Here is a 25,843-nt window from a genome sequence, read left to right as displayed (position 1 = left end):
ACGTTGTCAACTGATCTTTAATGCCTAATGATTGATTCCTCTTATTTTCCTCCAATCCTTGGCTGCTTTAAAGATTATTATTTTATTTTTTGAGAGAGCGTGAGTGGAGGGGGAGGCACAGAGAGAAAAGCAGACGCTGCTGAGTGCGGAGCCCAAAGTGGGGACTCTAAGGACTCTAAGATCATCACCTGAGCCAAAGGCAAATGCTTAACCTACAGAGCCACCCTGCCACTCCCGGTCTTAAGCTGCTTTAGAGGAAATACCAACAATGTTAATTAAACAAAAGATAAATATTAAACTCATCGTTACTCAGGCCTCTTTTCCTACTTCATACATCACCAGGTGATTGTAGCAACTGCGGATGCCCTATGCTAGCTCTTTTCGGGGGGGCCCTTCGGATCAGGTCATGATCTCGGGGTCCTGGGATGGAGCCCCGTAACCGGCTCCCTGCTCGGGGCGGGGGGGGGGGGGACCTGCTTCTTCCTCTGCCCCACTGCTCTGGCTTGTGTGTTCTCCCAAAGAAATAAATAAAATCTTTAAATAATAAAAAACGGGGGGGGGGGGGGGGGACACTTTCCTACCCACTCTGCAGTTCCGAGGCTTTTTCTCAGTCTGTTCTCTGCAGCCACTCAGAATGTGCACTACTGAACGAAGAAAGCATTTTGATTGACAGCACAATCAATTTTTAATCATCTCAAGTACATTACCAATTTGGAACAAGCAGGAAACTCTCTCCTCCTCATTGATGCCACAAGACTACTAACGGATGCACATTTGTTTTACTATTAGGGAAGAAAATTTTGCCGCAAAGCTACTTTTGTAACATCCTTCAAAACCAAATATAAATGAGTTAGCACTTATCTCTTATTTGGGATCGTCTCTGTACCTGTGGCCTCCACTAGCAGAGGTGATCAGGAGCAGGCTGGGGTCACGTGCTGGAACTCTGAGGTCAGCTCCCGGGGTGAGTGACAGGGCCCTGGGCACTGCAGCAAGCAGGGGCAAGGCCCAGCTCCCTTCCCTAGAGACTACATTGTGACGTCACTACCATTAAGTGAATCTTCTTGAGGACTTGAACATTGTTTGTAGTTTAAAATATATGACACCAAAATAAGATTATAAAAATATTTCTGTAAACGCTAAATGTCTCCGTATAACAAAAATACACAGAAAACCCAGCAATCTGAAAGCTTAAATCTTACCACAGACCTTAAAAAAGTTTGTCTTGAAAATTCTTCAGCCATCTTACAAGGCATTCTGTGGTTGTGTCACTCAAAATTAAGAATTATAGGGTGCCTGGGTAACTGAGTGGTCTGCCTTTGGCTCAGGTCACGATCCCAGGGTCCTGGGATCAAGTCCCTTATCAGGCTCCCTGGTCGGCAGGGAGTCTGCTTCTCCTTCTCCCTCTGCCCCTCCCCCTGCCTGTGCTCTCCCTCTCTCACTCAGTCTCTCTCTCAAATAAATAAAGTTTTAAAAATTTAAAGAAATTATAATGGGCGTATTTTCATTTAAATTTTTAACTATTTAAAAAAATAAAAATTTTAACTATTTAGCTTTTTGGGTTTTGTTTTTTTTTTTTTTTTTACCATAAATGGTGCCCTAATATGTAATGTTCCACAATTTTTTATAATTACTGAATAATGCAAAATTTCTATAGATATAGATCATTTCATTCCATTTAACTGTATATGGATATACTGGGTTTTTATTCCTATGTTGTTTTCTCTTGTCTTTTTTTCTTTAAGATTTTATTTATTTGAGAGAGAGAGGGAAAGAGACAGCACAAGGGTGGGGAGAGGCAGAGGGAGAGGGAGACACTGGCTCCCTCGTCTGCAGGGAGCCCTACGTGGGGCTCCAACCCAGGACCCTGAGATCAGGACCTGAACTGAAGGCAGACACCGGACCCCCTGAGCCACCCGGGTGCCCCCCTTCAGTCTTTTTTGTCTAATGGCTGTTTAGTCGGCAACGTTATCTGAGGCTCAGGTATACCACAGTGATCCCACGGTTACACGTACTACTCAAAGCCCACCACGTACGGGCACGTCTGTCACCACCAAGAGTTACAGTAGTAACCAACTATATTCCCTAGGCTGTATTTTTCATCCCTGTGACTTATTTACTTTATAACTGGAATTTTGTGCCTCTTAATCCCCTTCACCCTCCTCCCCTCTAGCAACACCAGTTTGTTCTCTGTTTCTGGTTTTTATTTATTTTGTTTTTTAAATGCTACGTATAATTCACATATGGTATTTGTCTTTCTCTGACTTACTTCTCTTAGTAAGTCTTGGCCTAATACCCTCCAGGTCCCTCCATGTTGTTGTGAATGGCCAGATCTCATTCTTTTTTATGGCTGAGTAATATTCCAGTGTGTACTCGTGTATGTGTGTGCATCTTTATCAATTCATTTATTGACGACACTCACGTTGCTTCCGTACTTCAGCTACCATAAATAATGCTGCAAAAACCATAGAGGTGCATGTATTTTTTTTAATAAGCAGTTGCATCTTCTTTGGGTAAATGCCCAGTAGTAGAATTATGGGATCATATGGTATAGAATTTTAATTTTGAGGACCTTCTATACGGTTTTCCATAGTGGCTGCACCAATTTATATTCTTACCAAAAATACATGAAGGTTGCCTTATCCCTACATCCTCACCAACACTTGCTATTTCTTGTCTTTTTGATACTAGGCAATCTGGTGTGAGGTGATACCACAGTGTGGTTTTTGAGACATACACTTACCTGATGATGAATAACGTTGAAAAGACATGTTTTCATGTGTCTCTTGGCAATCTGTCTGTCTTCTTTGGAAAAATGCCTACTCAGGCTTCCTGCCATTTACTAATTAGATTTTTGGGGGTTTGGTTGGTTTGTTGCTTAAAGGTGTTGAGTTCTATGAGTTCTTTATATATTTTGAATATTAACCGCTCCATAGATACATCATTTGCATATATTTCCTCTCATTTAGCAGGTTGCCTGTTCTGTTTGGTTGACAGTTTCCCTCAAAAGCTTTTTATTTTGATGTAGTCCCAAGAGTTTACTTTTTGCTTCCGTTTCTCTTGCCTAAGAAGACAGATCTAGAAATATATGGCTAAATTCAATGTCAAAGAAATTACTACCTATATATTTTCTTTTGGGAGTTTTATGGTTTCAGGCCTCACATTTAAGTATTTAACCCATTTTGAGTTTACTTTTGTATATGGTGTAAGAAAGTGGTCCGGTATTCCTAGCACCATTTATCGAAGAGTAATCCTTTCCCCACGGTATATTCTTGCCTCCTTTGTCATAGGTTAATTAATCATAAAGCATATTCCTGGGGACTCTATTCTGTTCTTTTGATCTGTGTGTCTATTTTTGTGGCAGGGCCATACTATTTTGATTGGCAGCATATCACGAAATCTGGGATTGCGAGACCTCCAGCTCTGTTGTTCTTTTTCAAAACTACCTTGGTCATTCGGGGTCTTCTGTGGTTCCATACAAACTTGAGGAGTATTTATTCCAGTTCTATGTAAAATGCCCTTGGTATTTTGATAAGGAATGCATTGAGTCTATAGATTACTTTGAAATATATGTGTACGTGTGTATTTTTTATGTTCCCCTCCAGTTTCCCAGTTTGTTCCTTCTGTTATTTATGCAATACAGTGTGTTCTTTATTTCAACTCTTTCCCTATCCCCTATTTTTCCTTGGCTCTCTCCTATGTTTTCCTGTTCCTATTTCATATTGCTATGCCTCTCCTGCTAGCAACCTCACTTAGATCTTGGCTACTCGGTTCTAGTATTTCTACTGCTGACAGGATTCTCTAATTGATAGTGTTGTCTTGCTTCTGAAACGGTTGTACTTCTCAAATATCTTGTTATGGTGGCCTGTAAGCTCGCTTTCCTCCAGGAGTATCAGCTAATCTGTTAGGCATGGGATGGAGGAAAGCCATATGCCAGTCCATGCTGGTCCCAGTAGGCTGTGGGAAGGAAGCCCCAGACACTAAAGGAACCAGCGTTCCTCACCCTTCTCCCACTAAATCGTCCATTGGGCCAAGGGAGCACCCTCCGCTCCCCCAACAGCATTAGAAGGAGATGCTGGTAAGTTGTAATGCTCAGCTCAGGAGGCAGAGCTGGAGGGGATGGGGAGGAACAGCCCTGGCTACTCAGTTCCACTCATTTTCCTTGGCGCCTCAGCAAGGACAGGACTTCTATGCCAAAACCACTGTTTCAGAAAAAAAAGTACAGGAAAATGTTCTTAACGTGGAGGTACAGAAGTGAGGCAAACTGTAGAACTCACAAAGTGGGGCGCCTGGGTGGCTCAGTCGGTTCCACATCTGCCTTTGGCTCAGATCGTGATCCCAGGGTCCTGGGATGCAGCCCTGCATCATCATCATCATCATAATCATCATCATCATCATCACCATCATCATCATCATCACCATCGGGCTCCCCACTCAGCAGGGAGTCTGCTTCTCTCTCTCTCCACCCCTCTGCACCACTCATTCTCTCTCAAATAAACAAAATCCTTTAAAAGTCACACAGAGAAAACACTTAGTAAGAGTATTTAAGGTTTCCAATAGACTGTGCACTGTAGCTACTGAAAGATGCTAACTTTCTCATTCAGAATCGATACAGGTGCCATTAGGAATGAGTTTCAACTTCCTAATCCTTTTCATGCCGCGGTGGTCACCAGGGTCAGTTCTCTCCCAGACACAAGGTGTGGTGGGGCGGATCCCTGGCTACCACACCTGCCGACATTATCAAAGTGACCTCCCCAGAGAGTGCATTTCACATCTTTCTCTGAACCTATATAAGAAGTAAGTACTTTTTTCTTCTAGAAACAATGACTCCTGTACAGCAGTGTACAGGATAACCAGTGAATAACCAATGACCGGCCAAAATTTGCAGTGCTTCCCCTCAAACACAGACAATTCCGCTTACAGACAGGATCCTGGTAAGCAGCCATGCTTGTGCTAGGTCACAGTGTTTCCATCTTTGATCATCAAACACATCTTGAATACACAATTGCTTTGGCTTCCAGGATGGTATACAAAGTAAGTTAGATGTCTCAAACTCAGTCTTCCTGTTTCTAAGGGGAGGCAGAGCCACAAATGTTCAGCATTTAAGCATCTGTCCCTATTCCTCTATATAGATTCTGAGTGCAGTTTATTTTAGTGGTTGGACGCAAAGCAAATACATAGATGGAAAGAAAAAGAGCAGTTCAGGGATCCCTGGGTGGCGCAGCGGTTTGGCGCCCGCCTTTGGCCCAGGGCGCGATCCTGGAGACCCGGGATCAAATCCCACATCAGGCTCCCGGTGCATGGGGCCTGCTTCTCCCTCTGCCTATGTCTCTGCCTCTCTCTCTCTGTGACTATCATAAATAAAAAAAAAAAAAAAATTAAAAAAAAAAAAAGAAAAAGAGCAGTTCAAGAGAAGCCAACATACCTTCAGCATGTAGTAGAAGGGGACCCATGAGAGGAAGAGGTCAGAGAAAAATTCAGCAATGCTGAACACCCCATACACGACCCAGTAGGTCAGCCACTGGGTATCATCTTCTTTGTTGGGACTCTCTATGGCTTTAATTCTGAAAGGCAATAAAAAAGCACATATAACAACATGTAACGTCAATGAGACACTTTCACACAGTAGACTGTGACAGCCTGCCCTCCAACACCACGTAGGAAACTCAGGCAAATGTCTGCACATGCCCCTGAGATAAGAATACAACAGAAGGAAGCGATGTGGAAATAAGACAAGCCATGGTAACCACTGGTTACGCGTCTTCTGGTCACCAAAGAAACCGGCACCAGCTTCCCCCCGGATTTCCACCCTGCCTGTGCCTCCCTCCGGGCACCAGAGATCCCACCAATGACCGAGAACCCCCAAGCGGTATCCTGCCCCAGGGACACATCAGGGATTCTCTCGTGGTGGGGCGCCGGGCTGGCTCAGTAGGTGGACTATGCGACTCTGGATCGTGGGGTTGTTGGTGTAACCCCATGTTGGGGGTAGAGATTACTTAAAATCTTCAAAAACAAACATAATTCTCTTGTGGTAACTCTTGTGGTAATTCCCTATGTGCTTTTAATAACTGAGGTGTATTATGGGTAAGTAGAAATTTCCGTAAAGGAACTTCTGGAACACAGTCCAGATACTGCTGAAGTCTATGACGTGCTACATAATGCACAGGTGAAAACCAACGTCATGGCATCCGTTCGCTTCTGACTACTTCATGGGGCCTAGAGTGGGGGCTCTCCTCCCCTCATCTTAACATCAAGGACACTCTCAGCAGCAATTACTGCTCAAACAAATTTCATTCTGCAAATGAATGGAAATAAATTTAAAATAATCTTTTACTTCTGAATCACAGAAATTTCTCCCAGGCCTACAAATTTCTTCATTCTTCAGAATTCAGGTAAACCTGAATTCCATATTTTTTTACCCTGTCCTGACATATGTCTGGACACTTACCACAACTGAGTTGAACTAAAATAAAATAGTAAACCAGAAGAAGTATGCATCTGGTTACCTATGAAATGGGCTAACTCCTGAAAACACCTGGTAGCACAGGCTCCCCAAGGAGGCCAAAGGCAGCCGCAGGGATGAGCACAGGGCGGGAGGGCGGGAGGGAGGCCACAAGCCGTGAAGCCCACGCTCGCAGAGGCAAGGGCCAGTAAGAGGTCTGTTCACACAGGATGGGCGAGTGGATGCAGAGCCCGGGGAGGCGTCGCTGCGCCGCGTGGGCTCGGGCTTCCGCTCTCCTCGGGGCCGCAGAGTAACGGAGGCCCAAGGACACGCAGAGGCAAGCGCACCAGACACCTAAGAGCGGCCCCACGTGAGGCCACCTTCCTCGCATGTCTACTGCAGTGCATCTTTTAGGTTATGAGCGTGATAAAGACTTCTCCCACGTCACACCTGGGCAGAAGGGGTGCAGTTCTAGCTCCCACGTGGTCCTGCTTTTAGGAACCAAAGCAATTCGTGACTAGGTCCAGAAGCCAACCCACATGCAAACAGAAACTGAAACAAGCATTCCACGGAAACATCCTGATATTTTCAATTCCATCTGTGTCATCACTTTTAAGAGGTTAGTCAAGATCCACAGATTCAAAACCAGAAAAGCCACTCCAACAGTTCAAGGTCAGTGCTTCAAGGAATTAAAAAAAAAAAAAAAAAAATGGTGAGTCCTCTATCCCATGAGCACTGCACATTCAAAGCTTCCATGTTAATACACTCAGAACGCCGTGCAGAATGCTGGAGAGACCAAAACTGACCTCACAGGCTGACCCCAGTTTTGGAGAAAACCAAGGCACATGAAAGAAGACAGGACAAGACCACAGAGTCTTGTTACTATTATTATTAAACATTTTATTTACTTATTCATGAGAGGCGTGGAGAGAGGCAGAGACTCAGGCCAAGGGAGAAGCAGGCTCCCTGCCAGGGACCCCGATGCAGGACTTGATCCTGGGACCCCGGGGTCATGACCTCAGCCAAAGGCAGATGCTCAACCACTGAGCCACCAGATGCCACCCCCCAGAGTCTTATTATGCTGAAGAGATTTTTAATAGAATCTCTCATTTGATTGAACATTTAATTATTGTTTTAATCTAAAATAGCACAAAGTTCACATGAAAATGTCTACGTGTCATAACATCATAAATTAGGCACAAAAGAGGTAGTCTGCAGGTGCCAAGCCTGAGGCTCAAAGAGACGAAGCGCCCCAGTCTAGTTTGGGGAGGGAAGAGAAGGGCTTAAAACTGCTGCTTCCTGGGGCGCCTGGGTGGCTCAGCAGGTTAAGCATCTGCCTTCTGCTCAGCTCACGATCCTGGGGTCCTGGGATCAAGCCCCAAGTCGGGCTTCCCGCTCAGCAGAACAGTCTGCTTCTCCTTGGACCCCTCCCCCTGCTCGTGCTCAGTCTCTCAAATAAATAAAATCTTAAAAAAAAAAAAAAAAAACCTGTCATTTCCTGAATGCTATTTACTTTTATACTTAGTTTTCCAAGTGAGTGGACAGAGGTGATACTCGGCAATACATTCTCCTGCCTCGTACATATACGGGGTCACATCCCAACCTAGGCCACCCACGAGGAGGTGGCAACTTCTCAGGCCACATGGGGACTCACCTTAAATCTGAAGCACTCTGTGCCTTTAGGTCATTTCCATTCTGCTCAAAATGGAACAAAGACTGGGAGACGGAGGAACCAGTAATTTTCCCCCAACGTCATTTGCTGACAAGACTATCTCTTCCCCACTTCAAATTCTTGTCTCCTTTGTTGTAGACTAACCGGCCACATAAGCATGAGTTTATCTCTGGGCTTTCTACTCTGTTCCGTTGGCCCGTGTCTGTATTTGCGCAGATACCACTGCTTTACTGCAGCCTCGTAGCAGATCCTGGCATCTGGGACTGTGATACCTGCAGCTCTGTTCTTCCTCAGCATTGCTGTGGGATTCCATACCAATGTTAGGATTATTTCCTCAAGGTCTCTGAAAAGTGCTATTGGCATTTTGATAGGGATTATACTGAATCTGTAGATTGCTTTGAGTTAGTCTGGACATTTTAACAATATTGTTCTAATCCACGAGCATGGGATCTTTCCATTTGTGTCCTCTTCATCAATGCCTCAGAGTTTTCAGAGTACAGGTCTTTCACATCCTTGGTTAAATTTTACCTAATAATTATTTAACTTCATATTGGCCCTAGGAAATAGGTAGTGTTACTTTCATTTTTGAGGAAAAGACTGAGGCTTGAGGAAGAAAAAGAACAGGTGCAGGGCTCCTAGCTACAAGCAGCAGAGATTGGGGGTGCCTGTCGGGCTCAGTGGGTAGAGCAAGCAACTCTTGATCTCGGGGTCATGAGTTCAAGCCCCTGTGTTGGAGGAAGGGAGGAAGGGAGGGAGAGAAGGAGGAAGGAGGGAGGGAGGGAGAAGGGAGGGAAGGAGGGAGGGAGGAGGGGAGGGAGGAGAAGTAGCAGAGATTGGATTTATACCCAAAGTTAACCCCAACAAAGCCTGTGCCTGTTTCACTATTCCAGGCTATTTTCCTAGTTTCCCCGTTTCCTAGAACAACTCACCACCAGGCTGTACAACACTTAGCAAAATGTTTGGTACCAAGTAGGCATTTAATAAATATGTACACGAATATAAATACAAAAAGAGTTCATTGTCTTCCTTTTGGAAGAGACCACAATGATCCAGTCTCATGCTGAAGAAACCCAAGGCTCAGCAGTGGTAAATTGGGTCACAGAAGACAAACAAGAGGCAATGTCAGTCTCAAGGTCCAGATCCTTAGCCATTCCACCCTCCACCCTGCTTACCTAGGTGGAGGGCAGGGAGAGCAACTGGAAGGACACAGGACAGCGCTCTGAGGTGGCACCCTAGTCCACTGTTGCCCCAGCTACAGAACTCATTAGACAGACACATGCCTGGGGCCTTTTCAGGCCTGGTACTCCGGCTCTGGCAGGTAGAGCACAGGTATACACTTTAAGGAAGTTGTACAGGTGATCCTAAGGCTGAGCCAAGTTTCAGTCCTGCCAATCAAGGCTGAGTCTCAGCTGTGGCAAAGGGTAGGCAGCTACCCCTTTCCAGCAACGAATGGGAGGCCAAGGGAAAAGAAAAGGTAGAGAGGGAAGGCAAACTGAATAAAGCCTCTGCTATAGTCAGGATGAGTCGCTCTATGATGATCTAGAATGCCCACCTGAACATTCTCAAGTTTGTAAAAGAATTCAAAGTAAAAACATCTACTAACCAAAACTCTTTGCTAAAATTTCAAGAACAACTAAAAGTCCTCTATTTGTTTGGCTAGAACACTCACCTCCCCCAGGGTTTTCAATCCCCAGCTAAACCCTAGAGGAGCTCTGGAACTGTCCCAAAAGCAGCTGGGAACAATTCCAACCACTCTCCCACAGGCCTCGGCCACTGTCTTAAACGGTCTCTGTTTTACGTTGCCCTCGGGTGGGATACATTCGTTGCACCACCGACGCTGAACCTGGTTTCAGAACAACTTCTGGGGGAACACACTCGTAAAAGACAGACATCATGGTCTTTGCTCTGTGCAGACTCTTACTGCCATATTCTCATCACCGGCCCTTTGCCTGGCCACTCTCGGGGCTTTGTTCTCTCTCAACTCAGCCACCTGCCATGTTCCAGGGGCAGGGCTTGGCCTACCAGGAGCAAGTGGCACAAAGGAAAGGAGGCCTGAGTGAGTGGTAAGGACACGGCCAGGCTGCTGAAGACGACAGTCAATACTAGGTATGGGAGTGGCCAGCAGTTCTAAAATTTCAGAAAGCAGAAACTGTACAACGTTGAGTTGGAAGCTATCTTCGAGACCAACTATTCCTACTCTATTTTATAGGCTGAAATATGAAGCTCAAAGAGGAAAGACAGATACTAAAATGAACTTCAACTGAAAATAAAATACTGTTGAACTTCAACTTCATTTTTTTTTTTTTTTTTTTTTTATTGGTGTTCAATTTACTAACATACAGAATAACATGAACTTCAACTTCAAAATAAAATATTACAGAAGCATAGGTCCACACGCTTTTTAAGGACAGCAATGAATGGTGTGATTATATGCTGGTGGGTCCACACAATGAAATATTCTGAAGCCTTTAAAAAGGATATTAACAGAGAATGATGCCCAAGATACAGTGCTGAATGTAAAAAGATCACTACTTTTGTGTCTCGAAAAAGAGGCAAACACATAATCTTTTGTGTTTACAGACTAAGAATGGTGTCCAGAAATATAAATTTCAAATTGTATAAAGTTCATCCTGGGCATCGGGATTGCGGAATTTCATTTTAAGGTCTTTGCAATGAGCCTGTACTACGTTTTCGTAACAAAAGGAAGGAAAAAGATTTCTATATGGGAGAAAAAAAAATAAGCACCAGACTTTCTACAACTACTTCCTCCTATGAGACTAGCCCTCTCTAGGGCTTTGTTACACACTGAAGTGAGCATCAGGAACATTCATTTAATTTCTCTCTTGAGGAAACAACTCAAACTTCTCTAACCATGATCAGACATGCTGCTGTATTTTAGAGCATTAAAAGGCCTTCAATACACACATAAATACCGAAGAGAACAGAGTCCAACAGCCCATCACACAGGACGGACTCATTCTAATCTTCTATTAAACTATCAAAAATTACTAATTACACTGGACTGTGGAATCACCAGGCTTTCCCCTTCACTCCTTCCCAATGCTCATCTGGTTTGGCATCAGTTCACCATCCTTGGCACGCACCTTGTAATCTGGTTCTACCACTTAGCAGCCACAGGACCTCGAGCAAGTTATTTTGGGCCTTCGTGTCCTCATTTGTCAAGCAGGAACGATAAACCTTATCATGTTGTTATGAAGATTAAATTAATACACATTAAACACTCAGAATCAATGACAAACCAAGTAAGCTCTCGTTAAATATTACCCTAATAGATAAATACTTATAACCTGGTAGTAATTTATTATTACAGGGAAGTAAGAGACTGAAAAGAAAAGCAAGTGATAAGAATCCTCCAGTCCTCCTAACTAAGTAGAAGTTGTAGAGGGTTAACAGCATTGTTAATAAGCCTACAAGGGGATTGGAGAATTATCCACGGATTTTAATTATCCCTCACTCTCCAAATCCCAAATGCTACAGAGAATAAGAGCTGAAATCCCCAGATCCCATCTGCAGGCCAATGGGAACAAACTTGGACACTGCTGAGAACAATTTTCAGGCCCATGGTGTGAAGGTGGACTGGCAAAAATTCTTTATGTTAGGGGCGCCTGGGCGGCTCAGTAGTTGAGTGTCTGCCTTCAGCTCAGGGCGTGACCCCAGGGTCCCGGGATCGAGTCCCACATCGGGCTCCCTGCAGGGAGCCTGCTTCTCCCTCTGCCTGTGTCTCTGTCTCTCTCTGTGTGTCTCTCATGAATAAATAAATCTTTAAAAAAAAAAATTTGCGTTAGCATTGCATTGGTATTGATGCGCACAGAGCCCACTGGCCAGACCACCGGGCTTCAGTGACAGGTACTGGCTGCCTCCACCAGCCTTCATGGCCCATCTGTTTATGCCTTTTTTATAAAAATTTTATTTATTTGAGATAGAGACCCAGAGAGAGCAGGAGTGGGGGAGGGGCAGAGGGAGAGTGAGAGCTTAGCAGGGAGCCTGACATGGGGCTTGATCCCAGGACCCCAGGGTCATGACCTGAGCTAAAGGCAGATGCTTAACTGACTGAGCCACCCAGATGCCTCTTTTAATCATTTAAAAGCTCAATGACATCAAATTAATCACAACTATAATTCAGTTTTCTTCTTTGTAGGTTAATAAAAGTAACCACCCTTAATTAAGCACTTACTGATTATTAGATTCTGTGCTGTTTGACATATACTACCCACCCCTTTTACTTGTAAGAAAATTGAGGTTTATGAAATTTAAGCTATTTGCCCAAGGGTTAATAGAACTAGGAATTATCAGATCCATATACATACACTTCTGATCACTAACACCAAAGAAATTCCAGTACATGCCACCTGTACTGTACATGGTTCACATATATTCAAATTAGCCAGGTAACATAAAATTAAGTAGTAAATTTCTTCAAAGCACTGGCTTTACTACTAAAACCAGTTGTAGCCATCCAGAGAATTCTAATTTTAATGAGTCAACTATATTGCCAGACACTTAATTTAAAAGCCCTATAATAATAAACAGCTTTGAGATATGCTGTTGGTAAAGAACAGAAAGAAATCTGCCTGGGATCCATTTGCTTTGTTTTATTTTGAATGTGGTAAGTCCTATTTAATAGCAAGTACTCTAGAGTTTGAGGTAGATTATTGAAGCTTGAATATGAAGACTACAGACCGTAATGTTTATAACCCTTTTTGATACAGCAGACACACAGCATGACCATCCACAGCACCTAAGAGGTGTAGGGCTTCTTCTGCTGTGTTTATCAGAGTGTGATGTGGGAATTCCTGAGACTTCAAAATGGTTTTCCTATTTTTTATTACTTTGGTTTAAGAGAATGCCATTGCAAATGAGAAGGAAAAAAATTGCAAGGAAAAAAATTACAAGAGAAAAATATTACACATTTTAAGACACAAACACTAATTTGTTTCCATGCTTATAAAGAAAAGATTTGTCTTCTTTATGGAAAAAAAAAAGGTAAGAAGCTATGGGCACTCAAAGTTACACTTGTTTTCCACCACAGAGCAGTTGTGCCCTCAAAGCAAGAGAAAGGATTCTGTACATACAATAAAACCATTTTGCTTATTTACCGTTTATATCATGCCCAGCCTTCCTCATTCAAAAAAAAAAAAGAAAGAAAAAAGATATGAGCTAGCTAGCTAGCTAGGCCTCCTAAATATGTAGAAAAGTATCTTCTGAGGTGACTATACAAGAGGTGAGGTGACTATACAAGGACAATGAAAAAAACACTATGCTCATTTACTCTTTAATACGGTGTTCTCCTATGTAAAATGACTAAGCGAAATACGTAAATAAGCTAAATTCGCAGGCAAATACATTTGAAGATGAGTCTATAAAACATCTCTAATGGAGACTGAATATTACAACAAAAGCCGTCATTCGTTAGTCAAACATTTTGGTGTTTAATTACAATGGTCTTTTTTACCAACTGTCCACCATTCTGTGTTTTAATGCAAAATGAAAGATTCAGTCAATCAAATAGAGAACATGAGGAATGTTAAAGCGTGCAGGCCAGAGAATTCCGGCATCCCTACACTTACACCTATGCCTGACTTTGCCCCAAGAGACCCGTGACCCAAGTCCAGTAGCTCGTTTGTGGTCTTCCAATCTGAGAGAGCTGCCTCTCCTCCCACAGCTTCATCTCTAGGACCTAACCTAGCTAACTCCACCCAACGTGGAGCCCAACACGGGGCTCCAACCCACAGGCCCAAGACTAAGACCTGAGCTGAGATCAAGAGTTGGATGCTTAACTGACAGAGCCACCCAGGTGCCTCTAACATTTTAGAACTCAAAACTGAACGCCTTACAGTATGTGACAGTTAAAAAACCTATGCCTAAAGCAATAAAACAGCAGATGTGAATCCTACTGGAATAACCTTTGTCACTAAAACTGATGGCTCTGTAAATATGATATCTGTGTCAAATATAGCATCAGCAAGTTTCACTGAGGCTCTAGTGCAACCTGGACAAGCACAATCTAAACCAACCTTTCCCAAAGGGGGCCACATGAAGATAGGCTGGTACAGCCTTGAGTTACCTCGAACGTGTAAGCGATCCCTTCACCAGATCACCTGGCCTCCCTATCAGAGGCCGCAGGACGGACGTACACAGTGGCCACGTGGCTGAGAAGGGCGGGGAAGTGACTCCTGGGAGCCAGGAGAGTGCGTGAGGGGTATGACAGACTAAAGGCAGAGGAGATTTCTACAGCACCCACTCACACTTCGACTGCTACAAAAAGCCACTTCATGAACAATTTTTGAAACTGTTTTTCAACTTCTATATTTTTTTAAGATTTTACTTGACAGAGGGGGAGAGAACACAAGCAGGGGGGGACCGGCAGGCAGAGGGAGAGGGAGCAGTAGACTCCCCGCTGAGCAGGGAGTTGGACATGGGACTCCATCCCAGGACCCTGAGATCACGGCCTGAGCCAAAGGCAGATTTAAGCAACTCAGCCGCCCGGGCGCCCCTCAACTTCTATATATTAACTCACTGTTCCTCAAAATTCATTCATTGGTAATGTTGTCAACAGTCACAAAATACCTTAAAATGTTCTGTATGTATTTCTAGTCGTTGGAAATACCTTAAGAGATGAGGAATATTTATTTAAAGCCAGTCCTGACAGAGAGAACTCCAGGATGGGGTAGGTAAAAGCAGAAGGACGATAAACTGTATCTCCAGGGCCCTCATATACAGGGTGGGGGAAAGCATCACTAAAATTCATAGGCACATTCTAAAACGGAGCATTAGGAATGCCCTCCCCACAACTGCTTTTGAGCCACAAAGTAGATCATGAATAAGTAATTTAAATCATTCATCTTACTTGCTCCTTAAGACTTTCTTTTCTCTTATAGCACAGGCAAGGGAGGAAAAAAACTGACCAAAATGCTGGCTGTAATCACCCACAAAAGTAGTGACATGCTGTTATAAGGACATTTTATTACTTTTCCTAGTTTTTTTCCCTACAACTCCATCTTAAAATAGTTCAGCAGTATTAGTAGTAATACTAAGTAAAAAAACAGTAAAAAAGCTGACAAAAGTAAAATGTTTAAAAGTCTAAGATCTCAGGATACTCAAGACAAAAATTTGCAAGGTGCCAGTTACCGATCCAAGTGCAGGGTTGGCCAGAACATGCATGTGCGTCAGGCTATCCAGAGCAGTCAAAGTGAGGGCATCTGCTGCTCTGCTCGTAAGCACTCAGAGCTGCAGAGGGCAGAGCTAGTGTATGAGGAACATCAGCAACTCAGTAGAAAATATAAATAAATAAAAAAGTAAAAAAGATATGATTACAAGTTCTGGCATCACACACAGACACAAAGAAAACAAAGCCCCTAATGAGTCTGAGAACCACAAATACACATCGTGCAGCGCCACTGGGGAAGCCAGACTGTGCTTCAGACGACTTGCTTTTCTGAAACAAGTGGTGCTCAACTGCCAGTCACGCCAGGGCCACCTTCTCCAAGTCTCCTCTGGGTACCGAACCTCCATCTAGGAGTCCGACACTGCAAATCTTAAATGAGGAGGTTTCAGGCCTTTGTAACCTAAGCTCCTGCACCTTGTATGCTGTGAATCATTAACTAAGAAAATGCTGTGGCTTTTACTTGTGGTTAATTATATTACAGTTCCTTTTTTTTTTTTTTTTTAAGATTCATTTATTTCATTCATTCATTAAGAGAGAGAGGTAGAAACAGGCAGAGGGAGAAGCAGGCTCCCTGTGGGGAGCCAGACGCGGGACTCGATCCCGGGACCCCAGGATCATGCCCTGAGCTGAAGGCAGATGCTCAACTGCTAAGCCACACCCAGGGATCGTGGATTACAGTTCTTAGTTATTTTGACAGTGTGTTTTCCAAATTTACCCCCATCACCATCCCCTTTCTGATCTGATCTGACCTCACAGGAGTCATCCCCAAACATCTTCTCCTTGAGACTGTTTGCCTCCTGATAGAGAACCAAAGGCAGGGCCCCACTCCCTCAGGAAATCTAAGTCAGTGAGCACCTTCAGACGGGCTTGCCTGGGAAAACAGAGCAAGTCTGCAAATAACAACTTATGCTGCTGCTATTATAAACCAATGCTATGTAACAAGCGAAAGAACTTGTTAGTAATACATTCTAACTCCTGTTCACAAAACGCTGCAAATGGCTGTGTGCATGCAGATATATGATTTGGGAGGGCAGGACCCTATCTGAGAGGAAAGACACACCACCTGCAGACAAGGTACTGAGAGCATCATACGGAGGAGAGAAAGTCTGCATCAACAGCTCTCGTTTCATCTCCGCCTGGGTATGGCGTGGGTCCAAGATAGCCGGAAGGCCACATGGAAATCAGAGTAACAGAAAAGTTAGAACGTGGACTTTGGAACCAGAGTCCCCGCCTTTGTTCAGTTTATTTATTTATTTAAATCATTTATTTGAGAGAGAGCGAGAGGAAGAACAGGACTCGATCCCAGCACCCGGGGACCACGACCTGAGCTGAAGGCAGTCGCTTAACTAACTGAGCCACCCAGGTGCCCCATCTATTAATTTTAAAGGTAAGCTCTATGCCCAATCTGGGGCTTGAATTTACAACCCTGAACATTAAGAGTCTTCTGCTCCACCAAGCGGGCCAGCCAGGCTCCCTGGGTTTATATATAATCTCACCATCTACCGGTTGTGAGAACCTGATCAAGTTACTTCCTCTGTTTCCTCATCTGTGAAATGGGAATGGAGTACTTACGTCATCAGGGTGCCGTGAGCATTAAACGCGCTGTATTTGTAAAGCACTTACACAGGGATACACAGGTTTCTGGGAAACCAAGTGCCGCACAGGTAAGCAGCCATGCAAACAGCTAACTGGCCTGGTGGCACAGTTTAACGTGGGCTGGTGACGACACAGAAGATAAAATGACACTTCAATGAAGGGGGCATGAGATTTCAAAGGTGCTGCCAAACATCAGTCTAAATACAGCCACCAAATGCTGGACTCACATTTAGTCTTTTTGAGCTTAGTACTAAAACCCGCCTAACTGCACTTTCACACCCCTGTGTAGTAACTGGGTCTCGGTGCGACCTTGGGAAACGTACCCTACCTCCCTCTGCACCCGGATCATTTGAAAACGAAAGGAAGTAGATTACATGCCTGATCTCTACAGCCCAACTCTGAGAGTCCCAGGAAGGTGGTGAACTGGGGCGCGTGGGGGTTCAGGGGGTGAGCGCCTGCCTGTGGCCCAGGGTGTGACCTCGGGGTCCCGGGATCGAGTCCCACATCGGGCTCCCTGCATGGAGCCTGCTTCTCTCTCTGCCTGTGTCTCTGCCTCTCTCTGTGTCTCTCGTGAATAAATAGATAAAACATATTTTTTTAAGTAGAAAATAAAAAGAAAAATAGTTTTTGTTTTTGTTTTTTTTGTCAAATTGTTTAAAGTTGCTGGACAGGATGAAAAACTCTCCTCCTTTCCTTTCTCAGCAGGGCAAAAATCAAAATATAAAATAAAGTCATTAGACTTTCCCTCATAATTCCATTTGACCAAAGCAGCAAGGACAAGACTAGCACCCAGTCGGGGACCCCGGTGGGGGCTGCCTTAGGTCTGTGGCAAGGGACTCTGCACAGGAGGGCATAGCACAGCACCCGCTCCTGGGGGCGTCTCTCAGACTCTGATCTGTGCAATGCCACGGACAGCAGGGCTGCACTGGGAAGAAAGGCCACATTATAGGATTCCGCAGATAAGGACTGTCCAGAAAAGACCCACCCACAGGGATAGAAAGCACTAAGTGGTTTCTGGAAATTGAGACACAGGAGAAACAGGGAGTGACTGCTAATGGATCCAGTCTCTTCGCGGGGGGCGGCGACAAAAACGTGCTGGAATCAGGCAGCGCTGATGGGCTGCACAACTTTATGAATACGCCACGCATAGAACCGCACACTCTGAAAGGGCTGCATGTGAATTATAGGTCAGCAGAGAAATGGGGCGACATGGGGTGGTGTACCGTGGTGACAGGGGTTCGCCCAATGCAGGGGCCCACCTTCTCGGAAACGGAGTGCGGCAGGGAGGACGGCGACCCTGCCAACAGCTCGACAGGAGGCGGCTGGAATCAGGCTTCAGATAACTGTACAGTCTGGCCAGAAGGTCTGCAAACAGGTAGAAGATCAAAGGCTCTGCTCTCCAAGGGAAATGACAGCACAGAAAACAGGCATGAGCAGCAGAGGGGCGGCCTCCCGAGGCAAGAGCAGGAGCCACAGCGCCGGGTCCCCACTGCCGGTCCTCGCTGGCCGCGCCCTGACCTGAAGCCAGGTAAGCCAGGTCTGGCCGCCGTCTCCCGGGGCTCAGCCCTGAGACCAGCGCTGACCCTATGGCACGGCGGCCCGGACGGAGGCGGTGACCACGGCCCGGCTGGCGACACTGGGCCAGGCAGCTCGCCGCAGCCCCGACCACCGCAAGACATAAGTCCTAGCATGTCACCCACTTAAAACCCAGCCGAGGTGACCCGAAAACCTGCAAACTCCCTACAACCACCCGGAATACACGCACACTGACCCCCCAGCCGCGGCCCCTGCACGATGGCACCTGCCCCCGGGCTCCTCGCCTTGCTCGGCCCGGGCACACGCAGCCCCGCCATCCTCCAGCCGAGCTCAAGCAGGAGCTCCCAGAAATACCCGTGGGGGCCCTTCCCGTTGCCCGGCAGCCCAGCTGCCTGCCGACCTTCCCCACGGCTCACGGCCTCCGTGGCACCCACCGCCCGCACCTCCCCGCTTACTGCCATCACCCTGGTCCCTTCAGGGCACAGAGCACGCGGCCACCGTGGGCCACAGCGCAGCTGAAGTGCTGCCCCCCACGCCTGGAACGGGCTGGACTCGATTCCTGCTAAACAGATAAACCCAGACTTTTCAGAAGAACTAACAGCACCATTGTCAACAATTTCCCGACAGTCACACAATTACCCTGGTTAAGCAATGAATGAACCTGATGAGACTCATGTTTAACACTGACTGCCTGAAGGCTACTCAGTGGAGGGCGGTCTGCTTCTACTGTGCATAGTCCCATGCCACCCTGGCAAAGCAAAGGTCAGGCGGGGTCCCAGGGGCAGCAGGGTGTTTCCCCATCCTTCACTCCATCAAGCGTAACACGCACCAGTTTCTGCTGCCGCTCGACATCAGGGTTCCAAGACACTGGCTGATGTTAGATTCCTTTACAAATTAAAAGATGGAGGAGACTTAGACCCCCAAAGCCCAGGCTGCACCTCAGACCAATTACACCAGAATCTCTGGAGGTGGGGCCCAGGCATCAGTATTTCTGAAGGCTCCTCAGGTAACTCCAATGGGCACCCAGGGCTGAGAACCACTGTTTTAGGGAAAAGTCCAAGTACCCACAGAGAGCAATCTTCACTCCATTACCTTCACTCTATATGGTCAGAGAAACGTATCTTTATTTTAAAGGTGAAAGAGTTGGGCCTATAAAAAGAAGCATATTTACTATAAATATATACACATATAATTATATGTTACTATAAATAAATACTCCAGAGATACTCGCATCTAGAGATACTCATTATTTCCTGAATTTCTGCTGAAATCATTAATTATAATATTAGATTTTAGCATTTCTCCAGCTCCTGGTATAGTGTAGTACATATATCACTTTGTCTCAGAATATTCAAATAGAAAAGTATATATATTTAGTGAACGGAATAATCCCAAAACATGAAAAACCCACATACCTGACCCACTTAGAAATATGAACGTCTCTATCATTTCACAGAATCCCGAACAATAGACAGGAACATTTAGCTTCTTGGAAGTAAAAAGATGCAATACTATTCAGTTGACTATGCAGAGAATGAAAGAATGATCACAAACAAATGATTTAAAACAAAAAGGGGGCAACTGGGTGGCTCAGTGGTTGAGCGTCTGCCTTTGGCTCAGGTCATGATCCTGAGGTCTGTGTCTCTCATGAATAAATAAGTAAAATCTTTAAAAAAAAAATAGGACTGAAAAAGAGATTCCTGCTAGAATTAATTCACTTCAGGTGAAGGAGAAACATACTGCAGTTCTGTCTGCGGTCACATCCACCTCTGCACACGCCTGGACTTGCATATCTCCCCGAGAAAAAAGATTTTTACTGTTCTAAAGCCCACACCAATGACATCACACCAACAGAGAAGGTTATTTTTCCCACAGGATTATGTACTAAATGGTACTGATATAGAAAAAGAGTTTTATGATATTCAGTATTTCCAAAAATCCATATTCCCTGCTGGTTCAAAATAGTTCGAGCAGCTAGGCAATTATTAAATTGCCACCCAAGATTTGTTCAAAATGTGCTCAATAACTTCTAAAAGCCCAAACCTGAAAAATCCTTCAAACTCTTATTAAAGGAACTCTTGCAAGCAGAATACACAATCAAAAGAAAAGTAAAAAGTAAAGGAATGTACTTTGTTATTTTGTCTGATGGCACAGACACATCGTGTGAGCCATTTGAATCACTGTTAACTACAAACTTTTTATACACACCGTATTATCAGTCAATTACATTTTATGGAAAACCGCTATTCTTGTACCTTTTTCAGGGACCCGAAAGCCAAACAAACCAGTTTTCCTGGTCTGCCCTTCTTTGGTACACACATGCAACTTGGATGGTGCTTCAGCGGGTAATGCTGGAAGAGGGTAAATGCTTTTCTGAGCATGAAGACAGGGGCTCCAAATTCCTAACAAGTAGCATCCTAATGTAGCCAGACTTTGTGGAGTGCTAAGTGTCTGCAGGAGACTAATACAGTAACTACTTATGTAACTTCAATTTAATTGTTCAAATCGCAACTTCTAAAACATGTTTCCTTTCTAGTCAGATACTAAAATTCTAGCTTGTCCTGTAATAGACACAAGATGCAATAAATGCGTCATCTGTTAGCCTCCCAGCCGAAAATTCTTTTTTCCTTTATCTTTACAGTTGAGAGAAGTTGCAGAAACCAATTCAATGAAAATAAAACCCACCAGCTTTCTTAGGTAGAGCTACAGAGTAAAACAGTTCATTTGTGGCGAAGAATTCTGATTTGAATGAATGAAAACATGAAAATGTAGAATATTTTTCAAAACAAACATTGTAGGGGCCCCTAGGTAGCTCAGTGGTTGAGGGCCTGCCTTCAGCTCAGGATTGAGTCCTGCATCAGGCTCCCTGCTCAGCTTCTCCCTCCGCCTGTGTCTCTGCCTCTCTCCATGTGCCTCTCATGAATAAATAAAATATTTTTTTAAGATTTTATTTATTTATTCATGAGAGAGAGAGAGAGAGGCAGAGACACAGGCAGAGAGAGAGGCAGAGGGAGAAACAGGCCTCTTGCCAGGAGCTCTACTGGGATTTGATCCCAGGACCCTGGGGACACGCCCTGGGCTGAAGGCGGTGCTGCTCAACCGCTGAGCCACCCGGGCTGCCCAAATAAAATCTTAAAAAAAAAGGGGGGGGGGGGGGGGAGAGAACACTGTAGACTAAAAACGTCAGGTCAAAAAAAAAACAACAAAAAAATAAAATAAAATAAAATAAAAACGTCAGGTACTAACAAATTCAGAACCTAATCTGCTAAGATTCATTTTTAAGTGTAATTACATAAATGAGAAATTCATAGAACCAAGGAGTTATATATTAGGGATACATCTTGTAAGGTTGTTTTTGTTTTTATACTAGGGTAAATGTTTTCCATTTGCCTGTAGTAAGCGGCCAGTCTTTTCAAAATGAAGCAGGCAAAACTGTCCCCAGAATTAACTTTAATTCTGAATTATGGAAGTCTCATTTGATGGGGTTTACTGTTATGCAGGTAAGTATAAGGTGACTTATATCGTAAGATAATCATTGAGGAGGAGGGATCAGTTCTGCGGCCCGCTGAGGCCTCCCCAGCCCTGAAGGCCGCACTCCGGGGCCCTCTGCTGCGCCCGCATCACCGGGCACCGCCGCCCCAGACTGCGAGGCGGAAGGCACTTGGGCTTGTCATCAGGGGAGGCTCCAAGTGCGTGACCTCGGGCAGTGTGTGCCCTCTTGGTGCGCGGCCGCTCCCCCGGGAGATGGGGGTGTGCAGGCCCTGGGGCAGCCCCGGGCGGGGAGGCGGGGGAGAGAGGGAGGGCGCAGAGGGAGGGGAGGGGAGGGGAGGGGCAGGGAGGGTGGGGGGAGGGGAAGGGTGCTTTTTTTTGTTGTTGGGTCTTTTTCTTGTAGGGGAGGATTCAAGGGGGAAAGGGAGGGGGAGGGAGGGTTGCAGGGGCCACTTACGAGACGTAGGCTGGGTAGCCGAATCCTATCAAGTTGCAGAGGAGAGAGGCTCCATAACCGAACACCAGGTACAAGGCCAGCAGCCCGACGGCGCCTGGGACGCGAGGGGAGAAACGGGCCGCGGGGCCCGGGTCCTAAGCCGGGCGCCCCGCGCTCTCCGCCCCCTGGGCCCCCGCCGCCCCGCCGCGCTCCACCGGGAGCCGCAGAGCCCCCTCCCCCCGCTCCCCTCCGCCCCCGCCCCCTCCCCTCCCCCGCCCTCCGGGAGCGCCCGCCCCGCCCGCAGGAGGCCCCGCCGCCCGCGCCCAGCCTGCGCGCAGCCACCGGGACTCGGCGCTCGGCCGCGGGGACCGACACGTCAGCGCCGCCGCCCCTCCCGTCCCCTCCCGTCCCCTCCCCTCCCCTCCCGTCCCCTCCCCTCCCCTCCCGTCCCCTCCCCTCCCCTCCCGTCCCCTCCCCTCCCCCGCCAGCACGGGCGGCCCCGGGAGGCCCCGGGCACCTCCGCCCGCCCCCCGCCCCCCGCCCGCCGCCCCCCGCCCCGCCCTGCACCCACCGAGCGCGATGTATCTGCGGTTCACGCCGCTCCGGGCCTCGAGCCTGGCCAGCAGGTCGGTCATGCAGTTCTTCTCCTGCAGGAACCGGTCGAACCTCTGCCTCACGGCCGCAGACATGGCGAGGCTGGCGAGGACCTGCGCGCCGCCCGGGCTGCTCCGACTGCGGGGGCCGCCGAGCGCGGAGGGGAGGGGAGGGGAGGGGCGGGGGCGGACCGCGCCGGTGGCCGCAGCCCCGCCCCCCGCCCCCCGCAGCCTTTCCCCGCGGAAGGTAGAGCGAAGGCGAGCCGCTCGGGGAGGGGGCGGGGACGGAGGGGCGGGGCGGGGGGAGGGAGGGAGGGGCGGGGCGGGGCGGGCACCCGAGGCCGAGCGCGCAGCGGTGCCGGGCCCGAGGCAGCGCCGTGCGAGGCCTGCTTCTCCCGCGGCCGGAACTCGGCCCAGCCTCCTCCGTGGTCTCGGGATGGCCCTGGGACAGGCTGTAGGCCCTCGGGGTGGAGGCCCTCGGGGTGGAGGCCCTCGGGGTGCAGGCCCTCGGGGTGCAGGCCCCCGGGGTGCAGGCCCCTCGGGGTGGAGGCCCTCGGGGTGGAGGCCCTCGGGGTGCAGGCCCCTCGGGGTGCAGGCCCCCGGGGTGCAGGCCCCTCGGGGTGGAGGCCCTCGGGGTGGAGGCCCTCGGGGTGCAGGCCCCTCGGGGTGGAGGCCCTCGGGGTGCAGGCCCTCGGGGTGCAGGCCCTCGGGGTGCAGGCCCCCGGGGTGCAGGCCCCTCGGGGTGGAGGCCCTCGGGGTGGAGGCCCTCGGGGTGCAGGCCCCTCGGGGTGCAGGCCCCCGGGGTGCAGGCCCCTCGGGGTGGAGGCCCTCGGGGTGGAGGCCCTCGGGGTGGAGGCCCTCGGGGTGCAGGCCCCCGGGGTGCAGGCCCCTCGGGGTGGAGGCCCTCGGGGTGCAGGCCCCTCGGGGTGGAGGCCCTCGGGGTGGAGGCCCTCGGGGTGCAGGCCCCTCGGGGTGGAGGCCCTCGGGGTGGAGGCCCTCGGGGTGCAGGCCCCCGGGGTGCAGGCCCTCGGGGTGGAGGCCCTCGGGGTGGAGGCCCCCGGGGTGCAGGCCCTCGGGGTGCAGGCCCTCGGGGTGCAGGCCCCTCGGGGTGGAGGCCCTCGGGGTGCAGGCCCCTCGGGGTGGAGGCCCTCGGGGTGGAGGCCCTCGGGGTGGAGGCCCTCGGGGTGCAGGCCCCTCGGGGTGGAGGCCCTCGGGGTGGAGGCCCCCGGGGTGCAGGCCCCCGGGGTGCAGGCCCCTCGGGGTGGAGGCCCTCGGGGTGCAGGCCCTCGGGGTGGAGGCCCCTCGGGGTGCAGGCCCTCGGGGTGCAGGCCCTCGGGGTGGCCTTTCCGAGGAACTTCTGCACTCCCTGAACCTTTCTGTGCGGTAGGCTATGACGATGGCAGGTACCCTGGGAACGCTCCCCACCACCCACCCCTCCCCGCCCTGTGCCCAGAGAAGCCGGTTGTCCCGCCTGCCAGCAGTTACTCCAGCAGGTAAAGCGACACTCGGGGTGGGGCCGCCCCGGGCCCCCGCAGCCCGCCCCCCGCCCCCCGCAGCCCAGACCCCCGCAGCCCGGACTGGGTGGATGCTCCTAGCATCTAGCAGGTGGTGGCCAGAGATGAGGGCACACGTCCTCCAGTGTGCAGGACAGCCCTCCCGGGAGATGGTCCAGCCCCGAATGTCCATCGTCCGGGTGTGGGGGAGCCTCCCGCAACTGAAGAGCTCCAGGTAACCCCGTAACTGGGTCCTCTCACTTTGCTGGTCTTTGCTCAAATGGCACCTCAGCGGGACCTTCTCTGACCCTGAATTCTAACCCCCAGTGTCTCTACCCCCTGTCTGGCTTTATTTTTCTCTATAGCACTTAGTATGTCTGACAGTCCACATGTTCTACTTTTTAAAAATATATATATTTTAAATGATGTTGTTTTATTCATTTATTTTAATTCCAGCATAGTTAGTATACAGTGTTATGTCAGCTTCAGGTATATAATGTGGTGATTCAACAGTTCTGCACATTCCTGGGTGCTCCTCAAGATAAGTGCTCTTGGGCAGCCTCCAGGGCGTGATCCTGGGGTCCCGGGATCGAGTCCCACAACTGGCTGCTTGCAGGAAGCCTGCTCCTCCCTCTGCCTAGGTCTCTGCCTCTCTGTGTCTGTCATGAATAAATAAATAAAATCTAAAAAAAAAAAAAAAAAAAAAAAAGACAAGCGCTCTCCTGTATCTCAAACACCTAGAATATTGCCTGGTACTTAATAGGTTTTCAGAAACTAGTTTTTGAATAAATGGATATGTAACACACATTGTACTACCCAGTAATCTAAGTGCTACGTGTACTAATTCATTCAATCCTCATGCTAGCATGGGGCAGTTACTACCTTTTTTACACTCATATAAGGGAAGGAAATCAGATATAGCAAGGTGTCATGACTAATAAATATCAGCTAGAATTCAGACCCAGTCTCTTACCCCTATATTATGCTGCCAGTATGGGTTGAATTGGTCCTTCCCAAAAAAGATATGTTGGAATCCTAACCCTCCATACCTCAGAATGTGACATTTTGAAGAAAGGGTGTTTACAAAGGCAATCAAGTTAAGAGGAGGTGATTATGATGGGCTCTGATCCAATAGTTCCTTGGTGGCTCAGTCAGTTAAGCACCCGACTCTTGATTTTGGATCAGGCCATGATATCAGAGTTGTGAGATCCAGCCCAGCATGAGCCTGGATGTGGAGCCTGCTTAAGATATTCTCTCTCGCTAGGGGCACCTGGGTGGTGCAGTTGGTTAAGCCTCTGACTCTTGGTTTCAGCTCAGGTCGTGATCTCAAGGTAGTGGGATCAAGCCCCACATTGGGCTCCATGCTCAATGATGCGTCTGCTTGAGTTTCTCCCTGTCCCTCT

At 47.9% G+C, this 25,843-nt stretch overlaps 1 protein-coding gene and 1 long non-coding RNA gene across 3 annotated transcripts in view; both read right to left on the bottom strand.

The window, feature by feature from the left end:
* REEP5 (receptor accessory protein 5) overlaps window positions 1-23,122 on the bottom strand; it is a 31,385-nt gene extending 8,263 nt beyond the window's left edge. The window contains exons 1-3 of the mRNA XM_038532133.1: window positions 22,926-23,122; window positions 22,376-22,469; window positions 5,423-5,561 (exon numbers count right to left, since the gene is read on the bottom strand). Of these exons, the coding sequence (XP_038388061.1) occupies window positions 5,423-5,561; window positions 22,376-22,469; window positions 22,926-23,043 (351 nt within the window). The 5' untranslated portion in view covers window positions 23,044-23,122. The remainder of the gene's footprint in view (window positions 1-5,422; window positions 5,562-22,375; window positions 22,470-22,925) is intronic.
* LOC119870966 lies at window positions 15,955-21,279 on the bottom strand. 2 transcript variants are annotated; one of them, XR_005356481.1, is made up of 3 exons: window positions 18,885-21,279; window positions 18,153-18,258; window positions 15,955-16,433 (listed from the first exon to the last, which is right to left on the bottom strand). It is a non-coding gene; the product is annotated as an uncharacterized LOC119870966 (long non-coding RNA). The 2 variants fall into 2 exon arrangements; XR_005356482.1 differs by having other exon boundaries at window positions 19,259-21,279.
* Window positions 23,123-25,843: the final 2,721 nt, after the last annotated feature.

The sequence above is a fragment of the Canis lupus genome, chromosome 3 (genome assembly GCF_011100685.1).
Source record: "Canis lupus familiaris isolate Mischka breed German Shepherd chromosome 3, alternate assembly UU_Cfam_GSD_1.0, whole genome shotgun sequence".
NCBI classification, from domain to species: domain Eukaryota; kingdom Metazoa; phylum Chordata; class Mammalia; order Carnivora; family Canidae; genus Canis; species Canis lupus.
Note: the sequence above shows the minus strand (reverse complement) of the source record. Positions and strands in the feature narration are given on the sequence as shown.